At 38.5% G+C, this 10631-nt stretch overlaps 1 protein-coding gene across 1 annotated transcript in view; it reads right to left on the bottom strand.

The window, feature by feature from the left end:
* Positions 1 to 540: 540 nt before the first annotated feature.
* HAO2 (hydroxyacid oxidase 2 (long chain)) overlaps positions 541 to 10631 on the bottom strand; it is a 29723-nt gene continuing 19632 nt past the window's right edge. Inside the window, exons 5-7 of the mRNA XM_006861305.1 lie at positions 9595 to 9753; positions 9185 to 9254; positions 541 to 596 (exon numbers count right to left, since the gene is read on the bottom strand). Coding sequence (XP_006861367.1) covers positions 541 to 596; positions 9185 to 9254; positions 9595 to 9753 — 285 coding nt within the window. The remainder of the gene's footprint in view (positions 597 to 9184; positions 9255 to 9594; positions 9754 to 10631) is intronic.

Here is a 10631-nt window from a genome sequence, read left to right as displayed (position 1 = left end):
GAGATATTTTTGTTCTAGGAAAGATTTACAGCCTCAGGAACCCTATGCAGGGTTGCTATGAGTCAGAACCAACTCCATGGCATACCACCACCACCACAAGATACTCATTATTGATCTCCGCATTTTACATACATTCTCTCAAAATCTTTCCCCCAAACTAGCAAACTAAGTACTATAATCCTCATTTTACAGATAGCAACATAGAAACATATAGTTTGAAAAATTTGCTCAAGTCAGACAGCTTTTCAACAGTAGTCCTAACTGTCAAATTCATGTCTGGATGGCACTAAAGCCTGTCTCTTAACTCTATCATTTCTAGTAAGAAAACAACGTATTAAATGCAGTAAGTCCCAGAATTTCAGGACTTATTTGAGAAAGATGAAGAGTTGGAGTGTCCAGAGTACAGAGTTAGAGGAGTGAAGGAGCAGAGGATGAGCTGTTGGGTAAAATGGGGCATCTAGATGGTGGCATCAAACACTGTATTTGAGTTTGTCTTCTTCCTGTGGGCAATCTCAGTGGTCTGATTGTTAGTTCTCTTTCTTACAACCTGGGGAATTGAATCAGGTTCTGGTTGATTTCAGCAATTGACCGGCAACCTAAAAAAAAACAAAGAATAAAGAAAGTTCATTCTTCTAAATGCTAGTAAACCATCCATCAAGGTTTGGGGTGATCAACAAGCCTAACTTGATCTCTGTCCACACTTTGTTAAAAGAGTAAGTACACAGAATGAACCACTTACTTTTGATTTCACTGAGAATTCTGTTAAGAGCCTGTGTGACAGCCAGTAAAAGCAGAGGTCAATTGCTCCAAGTAGCCTATATTTTGCCAGTGGGACTCCCTCTAAGGTAGTTGGATCTTAGGTCCTTTTGGCATGCTCCCATCATTTCTCAAGCACTTTCTTACTTTTTTGTATAACCAGATATTTGCAGACCATTTTGTACTTTTCCTGTTCTAGGTTTGGAGTTAGTCATTTACCCAAGATCTATTGTTCCCTTTTAGTGGAGAATAGGTACAGATACTTATTTGTACTAATGGGTCATTGTTTCAAATCCAGACATACTCAGATGACAAAGCTAAGGGACATAGATACACATATTTTTATTTCTAGGTAGTCAGTTCCATCTTAGGACAATCTTATGTGTTACAGGGTTTTTATAGCTGAGACCTTTTGGAAGAAGATCTCCAGGCACCCCTGGGTGGATTCAAACAGGCAGTCTTTCAGTTAGTTAACTTTCAGGCAGTTAACTGTTTCTAACACCCATGAACTCTTTTTAACATAGTCATGTGAGAACAGAAGAGTAAAATGCAAAAACATCATTTCAGCATTTGTAATCCACTAGGACTCCTGGTGTGATGTGTAGGATCATCTCTGAACTGTGAACCACAAGGTCAGCAGTTCAAACCCACCAGCTGCAACTCAGAAACCCTATATAGGAGCGCTATGAGTCGGGATAGACTCGACAACACTTAACAACAACATCAGAACTCTGGTGGCACTGAACAATAAGTACTGGACTGCTAACCACAAGGTTGGCAGTTCAAACTCATCAATCATTCTAAGGGAGAAAGATGAGACTTTCCGTTCCTGTAAAAAATTTGCAGCCTAGGAAAACCTGTATTTTTTTCTCATAGGGTTTCTATGAGTCAGAACCCACTTGATGGCAGATAACAACAACAATAATCCATGAGTCCAAATGGACTCAGGGAAACTAACAAAGCAACATGGCATACATTAGATACATACATGACCTTAACCTCCGTCCTGATAAAGCTCCGGGATGTGGAAAGTCGGGGAGGAGTAAGACTGAGGGTTAGTCTAAGATATGGGATGGTTGTTCTGTACGGTCAAGGCCTTCTAAGGAAACATTCCAAGAAATGAAAAGACTCTTTGTGTGCTGAGTCTCTTTATTATGCAAGAGCATGACTGGCATTAAAATTGGACTCAGGGATTGAAGGGAATCACTCCAGGCAATAGGGGAAAAAAAGAAGGGAGAAAGGGAAATTAGCAAGATGGTATGGAATTAAGGAGTCTGGTGAAGTAACACTGAAAATTTCCTGGTGATGGGAAGGTTTTAAGAATTTAATAACAGGTATATATAACATTAAGGAGCTCTGGTAGCGTAGTGGTTGCGAGTCGGGCTGCTAACCTCAAGGTCTGCAGTTTGAAACTACCAGCCGTTCCAATGGAGAAAAATAAGGCTTTCTGTTCCAGTAAAGATTTACAGCCTTAGAAACCCTGTGCAGGATCTCTATGAGTCAGAACAAACTCCACAGTACTTAACAACAACAACAACAACAACAAATATCTAACATTTACTTGAAGTTTTTTATCTACAATGTGTACTTCTTCACCTCCTAAAGCATAACTTTAGAAAAATGTGTTACATCAAACATTTTAACTAAAAAGAGTGTTTTTTCTAAACATGGGAACAAAAGAGAGTTGAGTTTCATATTTGGCTGATTAGAATGGACATAAACAGCAGTCGTGGGACAAGTAAATAATCTGTAATTTGAAATCCCAGGAGCTCTGGTAGCGCAGTGGTTACGAATCAGGCTGCAAACCTCAAGGTCAGCAGTTCAAAACTACCAGCCATTCCTCAGGAGAAAGATGAGGATTTCTGTTCCTGTAAAGATTTACAGTCTCAGAAACCCTGTACAGGGTCACTACGAGTCGGAACCAACTCCACGGCACATAACAACAACAACAATTTGAAATCCCACTGCTCTTCTTGCTAGTTTGTTATACTGTTGTACCTTGTATTTTACTTTAATGTTGAAAGCTGTGCCACGAGCATTTTAAATACAACAGGGTCACCATGCTGGACAGGTTTCAGTGGAGCTTCCAGACTAAGTAGAATGTTATCTGATATAATGCCCGAAGATGAACTCCTAATGTTGGAAGTCATTCAAAATACAATCAGGGAAGAGCTACCTTCTCAAAGTACATTTGACCTTAATGACATGGACAGAGTTAAGATTTGGGGACTTTCATTTGCTGATGGGTCACAACACAAAATGAGAAGAACAGTTGCAAACATCCATTAATAATCAGGACATGGAATTACCAAGAATGAATCTAGGGAAATTGGAAGTTACGAAAAATGAAATGGAACAAAAAAGATCTATATCCTAGGCATTAGTGAGCTGAAATAGACTGGTATTGGCCATTTTGAATAAAATAATCAAAGGGTTTACTATGCTGGGAACATCAAAATGGAAAGGAATGTTGTTACATTCATCATCACAAAGGGCATTTCAAGATTTAGCCTGAAGAAAAGAAGCACAGTACTGTCCGTAATTAGATAATATCCATATGTCTACAAATTTTTACACCAACTACTGTAGCCAGTGATGATGATATTGAAGAATTTTAGCAAAATCTTCAGGCTGAAATGGATCCAGCATTCAATCAAGGCACATTTATAATTACTAGTGATTGAATGTGAAAAGTGGAAACAAAGAGGAAGGTTCAGTAGTCGGAAAATATGGTCTTGGTAGTAGAAACGATACTGGAAATTGTTTGATAGACTTTTGCTATACCAATTATTTATTTATTGCAAATACCTTTTTCAACAACATGATTGGCAGCTATCCACATGGACCACAACCAGATCGAGTATACAGAAATCAAATTGACTACACCTGTGGGAGGAGATGATGGAAAAGCTCAATATCATCAGCCAAAACAAGGCCATGGGCTGACTGTGGAACAGGTCATCAATTTCTCAAACACAAGATAAGGTTGAAGCTGAAGGAAAAAAAAGTTCATGATATGAAAAGATGACTTTGAATAGATTCCACCTGAATTTAGAGATCATCTCAAGAACAGATTTGATGCATTAGACATTAATGACCAAAGAAGACCAGAGGAGTTGTGGGATGATATTAAGAATAGCACACATGAAGAAAGAAAAAGGTCATTAAAAAGACAGGAAAGAAAGAAAAGACTAGCATGGATATGAGAAGAAACTCTGAAATATTCTCAAAAGTGTAAGGAAGCTAAAGCAACTGGAAGAAATGAGGAAATAAAAGAACTGAACAGAAAATCTCAAAGGACAGTTCAAGAAGACAAAGTCAAGTATTATGAAGTTAGAAAACCAAAAGGGTGAACACTTTCAAACAATTCTTAGCTATAAGAACTGATGAAAAAATTCAAAGCTTAATTTTAAATATTGAAGAATTCCATAGGCAAAATATTGAATGATGCAGGAAACATCAAAAGAAGATGGAAGGAATACACAGAATCACTGTACTAAAAGGAATTGGTTGATGCTGAGGGAACATATGATCAAGAACTGATGGGACTGAAGGAAGAAGTCCAAGGTACACTGAAGGTATTGGTGAAATACAAGGCTCCCGGAATTGATGGAATACAAATTGAAATCTTTCAACAAATGGATCAGTGATGAAGGTGCTCACAAGTCTATGCCAAGAAATTTGAAAAACAGTCACCTGGCCAACTGATTGGAAGAAATCCATATTTGTATCCATTCCAAAGAAAGTTGACCCAATGGAACATGTAAATAATTGAACAACAGTATTAACAGCACATGCAATTAAAATTTTGCTGATGATAATTCAAAAACAGTTGCAGCACTACATGGACAGGGAGCTGCCAGAAATTCAAGCTGGGTTCAGAAGAGGATGTGTGGAACGAGGGATATTGCTGCTGATGTCAGATGGGTTTTGGTTGAAAGCAGAGCAACTAGAAAGATGTTTACTTGTGCTTTATTGTCTATGCAAATTTATTTGACTATTTGGATCATAACAAACTATCGATAACATTGAGAAGAATAGAAATTCTAGAACACTTTAATTGTGCTCATGAGGGAACTATACATAGGTGAAGAAGCAGTTATTTAAAGAGAACAAGAAGATACTGAATAGTTTAAAGTCAGGAAATGTGTGTGTCAGGGTTGTATCCTTCCACCATACTTATTCAATCTGTATGCTGAGCAAATAATCAAATTGTTGTTGTTGTTAAGTGCTATCAAGTCAGTTCTGACTCATTGTGACCCTGTATAGGGTTTTCAAAGAGAGGCTAGTGAGTTTGAACTGCCAACCTTGTGGTTTAAATGGACCTTGTGGTTCAGTGCTTTATCCCTCAGCGCCTCACCAGAAATCCAAACAATTAAATTAGTTAGATTATATGGAGAAGAACATGGCCCCAAGATTGGTGGAAGACTGTTTAATAGCATGCAATATGCAGATGACACAATCTTGCTTGCTGGGAGAAAAGACTATTTGAAATACTGATGAAGCTCAAAGACTACATAGTCTTCAGTATGAGTTGTACCTCAGTATAAACAGAACAAAAATCTTCACAACTGGACCAAAAAAAAAACAAAAAAACATTTTGGTAAATAGAGAAAAAACTGATGCTGTCAAAGATTTCGGTTTGCTTGCATCCAAAAGCAATGTTCATGGAAGTAGCAGCATAGAACCAAATGATTAGGCAAATCTGCTGCAAAGACCTCTTTAAAGTATTCGAAAGTAAAGATGTCAATTTGAGGACTAGTCATGGTACTTATAAGCACTGGACTGCTAACCACAAGGTTCATTGTTCAAACCCGTCACCTGCTCCTTGGAAACCCTATAAAGGCTGCTATGAGTCAGAACTGACTTGACAACACTTAACAACAACAATATACACGGTAGGATTAACACTGGACCACTAACCTCAAGGTCAATGGTTCAAACCCACTAGCCACTCCTCAAAAATCCTATACAGGATAACTATGAGTTAGAATTGACTCTACAGTACACAACAACAAAAACAAATATGTATGTGAAAGTTGCACAATGAATAAGGAACATCATAGAAGAAATGATGCATTTGAATTATGGTGCTGACGAAGAAGAAGAGTGAAAGTACTGTGAACTGATAGAAGAAGAAACAAATCTGTCTTGGAAGAAATAGAGCCAGACTTTCCTCAGATGGGAGGATGGTGAGACTTCATTTCTGGTACTTTGGATATGTTTCATGTAGGACCTTCCCCTGGAAAAGGAAGGTATGCTTGGTAAGTTGGAGGAGCCACAAAAAAAGAGGAAGACTCTCAATAAGATGGGCAGACACTGCGACAACACAATGAACTCAAACAACAAATGTGAGGAAGGCATAGGATCTGGAAGTGTTTTGTTCTGTTGTACACAAGATCACTATGAGTAGGAATAGAATCTACGGCATCCATCTAACAAATCAAATTCATCCAGCAGAAAAAGGGATTTGAACCACCTGACTTTTGGTTAGCATTCCAGTGATTATATGACATCACCAGACCCAGACTCCAAAAGGTGATAATTAGACTACCTAAAATATTTCAATAGTTGCAGCAAAAGGAAGTCTTGTTGCTAACTGATTGGAGTTTGAAATCCACCAGCTAGTCCATGGGAGAAAAGACTTTAACAATCTATTCCTGTCCAGTCAAGATTTCAGCACAGAAATACCCTCTGTGGCAGTTCTACTCTGTCCTCTAGAGTCACATGAGTTGGAATTGACACTACGTTGGCATACAAGAACAATAATTGCATCAAAGTGTTAGGATTTTACTTTGGGTTACTTTGAAGTACTCATTCACATATAGAAACCTCAGTTATAATTGCGCATTTATTCTACTTGTCAGTGTAAGCTCTCATCATATTGATTTCTGGATCCTTCATTTATATCAAAGACATTGCCTTACACTTGATGGGGGCTCAGTGAAAAACTGTTGAGAAAGCATATGATGACAATTTGTTCCTAAGTTTTATTATTATAAATTATGAGGACAGTTACACTAAAAGCCTTTGCCTAATTTAAAGTGAAGTGGTAATTCGAAACAACGAGACTAGAAAGAACTTATCCTGATTACTAGTTCAGTTTCCTCACCTTGTTAGTAATGAGATATTCATGAGATCTATACCAACTGCTCCTTGGAAACCCGATACAGAGTCGCTATGAGTCAGAACCAACTCAATGGCACTTAACAATAAATAACAAAAATGCAACCTAGTGTTGATATGATCATGAAAATCATAATTTTAAACCTCTTTACAAATATCATTTTAGCAATTGGTTTAGCAGTTAGAAAATCACTGTTTAATAATTTTTTTCCCCTTGATGTTGTTGTTAGGTACCATTGAGTCGGTACTGACTCATAGAGACCCTATGTACAACAGAACAAAACACTGCCTGATCCTGGGCCAACTTCACAACCGTTGCCATGCTTGAGCCCATTGATGCTGCCACTCCGCCAATCCGTCTCGCTGGGGGTCTTCCTCTTTTTCTCAAGCTGACATCTTTGCTCTTCATACTTTAAAAAGGTCTTGTGCAGCAGATTTGCCTAATGCAATACATCACTTGATTTCTTGACTGCTGCTCCTGTGAGTGTTGATAGTTGATCAAAGAAGAATGAAGTCCTTGACAACTTCAATCTTTTCTCTGTTAATAAGAATGTTGTTTACTGATCCAGTGGTGAGGATTTTTGTTTTCTTTACATTGAGATGTAATCCGTATTGAAGGCTGTGCTCTTTGGTCTTTATCAGTAAATGTTTTAAGTCCTCTTCACTTTCAACAAGCAAGGTTGTATCATCTGCATATCACAGATTGTTAATGAGTCTTCCTCCAATTGTGATGACACATTTTTCTTCATATAACCCAGCTTCTCGGATGATTTGCTCAGCATACAGGCTGAATAAGTATGGTGAAAGAATACAACCTTGTCGCACACCTTTCTTAATTTTTCCTCCTAGCAGTAGTTAAAAAGGGGCTTCTTCTGCTTGGGCTGTGAAATCCCAGGGGCTAAAACCAAAAAAACAAACAAAAACAAAAACAAACCAAGAACTCAAGTCCATTGCCACTGAGTCAATTTTGACTCATAGGGACCATGTATATCATAGAGTAGAATTGCCCAGAGTTACCAAGATTGTAATCTTACAGAGTCTGACTGTTAACATCTTTCTCCAGCAGAATAGTTGGTGTGTTCAAACCTCCAACCTTTCAGTCAGCAGTCAAATGCTTAACCAGGGTGAATACTTTACAAAATCCAAGGGGAATTGGGTGAGAGAGGTCATATTTCCTGATCACCTCCTACATGTGGGGTTTTGCGGCAGGTGTTTGATCTACATTGTGGAGGGAATGGCTAAGGGATGGCATAATCTCTTCATTCCATGGTTTTATGTTTTAGTGAATTTCCCAAAAGCAAGATCCCTACTTGATACCTCCCTTCTTCCAGGGAGCCTGAGGGAATGACTTATACTCATTAGATGATTAAAGGTGCCATTCAATCCAGGTTTCCCATATTTTTTCCTTCTTCCCTGATCCTCAGCTTTGATTGTGATAACCTATTTTCACTGTAAGTATAAAAACAACAAATTCACATGATAGAGAATTTAAAATAAGAAAAATAAGAACACCCAAAGAAACACAGGGCAGTAAAACTGTTGTGTGTGATGCTATCATGGTGGACATGTGACATCATGCATTTGCCAAAACTGTAAGACAGTCTAATAAAAAGAATGAATCCTAACATGAACTGTGGACTTCAGGTAATAATAATCTATCAATATTGGTTCATTCTTGTAACAAATGGACCAAAGGAATGAGAAATGTGAATAAAAGAAGAAACAGTGTTCATAGGTAGAGGGAGGATGTGTGAGCTTTCTGCACAATTTTTAACCCTTCAATAGGTCACCCAGAACCACATTTAAGATTCCTGGTGAGAACTGAGTCAGAAAGCATAATATGGGCCCTTTTCTCCCATCATCCAAAATTGCAGTTGCTTTCATAGCAGATGTATTACATTTTAAGAGGGTGCTTACTTCTTATCTTCAATGTTTCTTCCATATTTTCTTTTTTGGAAAGCTGCACTTGGATACTAACTGAGAGGTTGGCAGCTTGATCCCACCCAGTGTCACCGTGGAAGAAAGACTTGGTGATACTCTTTAGTAAAAAGCTTCCAGTCAAGAAAACCCTATGGAGCTCGGCCATACACTGTAAGCTATGGAGGCTGTATACGTTGGAATTCACTTGATGGCTACACTTGTGTGTTTTTTTTTGTTTGTTTGTTTGTTTTGTTTTTGTAGGGGAAGGGACAATGAGAAATTCAGAAGGGGTTAATTAGAAGGAAGTGATACCCACTCCTGGTCCTTTGACCTTCAGCTTTAAGCTTCAAATCGGGGTGGGGGTGGGGGGACCAAAACTTACCTGTAAGGGTCATGGATGTGCGAAACTCCTTTTTTAAGATGTTCAAAACTTCCTGAACACCATGTTCACCCTGGTCACAAGACAGAGAAAGAGGCAGAGAGGGTCATGAAGGAACATTTTGGCCATGTGCCAAATCTAAATTCTGGGTGTATCCTGATTCTTGGTGGATGACATCTGTGAAATTAGATGAATTTTTAAAATAAAGGAAAGAAAAAAAAAAAAAAGATCCAAGGTGGGAGCTATTGAAAGTCTGAAGTAGCAGAAGGAAGGTGTGCAAGAAGTGTAGCTAGCCTTCAGGAATCTGGGATACCTGGAAACCTTGCTAAGTTTAAAGACAATGCCATGTAAAAACATAGACATGAATGGGAAGCTCTGTATTCTCCAGTGGACTTTTGCTTTGCTGTTCTCACCTTATAGGCAAGACCCCAAAGGATGGGTCTGCCAATAAAAACGCACTTTGCTCCAAGTGCTAGGGCTTTTAGCACATCATTGCCAGTTCGAACGCCACCGTCCAGGTATACTTCAATCTTCCCTTGCACGGCAGTCACGACCTCTGTCAAGGCATCGATCTGAAAAGAAATGCATATATGGCTCAGAGATTCCCATGTAACTCTGAGAGGCCAATAGGACAGGGGTGCCCTCACAACATGGGGTGGAGTGGTTGTTGTTAGGTGTCGAGTTGGTTTTAACTCACAATAACTCTATGTACAACAGAATGAAACACTGCCCAATCCCTGAACCATCCTCACAATGGTTGATATATCTGAGCCCACTGTGTGGCCACTATTTCAATCCATCTCCTTGAGGATCTTTCTCCTTTAATTGACCATCTACTTTATCAAGCATGATGTCCTTTTGTAGGGAGTGATCCCTCCTGATAACATGTCCAAAGTCTCACTGTCTTTGTTTTTAAGGAACACTCTGGCTGTACTTTTTCCAAGATAGATTTGTTCATTCTCTTGGAAGTTTATTGTATATTCAATATTCTTAGCCAATTTAATTATTCCGAAACATCAGTTCTTCTTCCGTCTTCTTTTTTTGTTTCCAGTTTTCACAAGCATTTCAGACATGGTTTGGGTTAGGTGGACATTAGTCTTCAAAGTGACAGTTTTGCTTTCTAACGCTTCAAAGAGATCCTTCGCAGCCGATTTGCCCAATGCAAATTTGCCCACTATTTGATTTTTTGACTGCTCCTTCTATGGAAGTTGATTGTGGATACAAGCAAAATGAAACCTTTGAGAGCTTCAATCTTTTCTCCATTTATCCTGATGTTGCTTATTGGTCCAGTTGTGAGGAATTTTGTTTTCTTTATATTGGTGTGTAATCTATATATACTGAAGGATCTAGTTCTTGAGCTTCATCAGTATGTATGTCAAGACCTCTTTATGTTCACCAAACAAGGTGTATCACTTGCATCTTGCAAGTTATTAATGAGTCTTCCTTTAAT

The sequence above is a fragment of the Chrysochloris asiatica genome, unplaced genomic scaffold, assembly GCF_000296735.1.
Source record: "Chrysochloris asiatica unplaced genomic scaffold, ChrAsi1.0 scaffold00042, whole genome shotgun sequence".
Lineage (NCBI taxonomy): Eukaryota > Metazoa > Chordata > Mammalia > Afrosoricida > Chrysochloridae > Chrysochloris > Chrysochloris asiatica.
The sequence above is the reverse complement of the archived record's forward strand: the minus strand, read 5'-3'. Positions and strand labels throughout refer to the sequence as shown.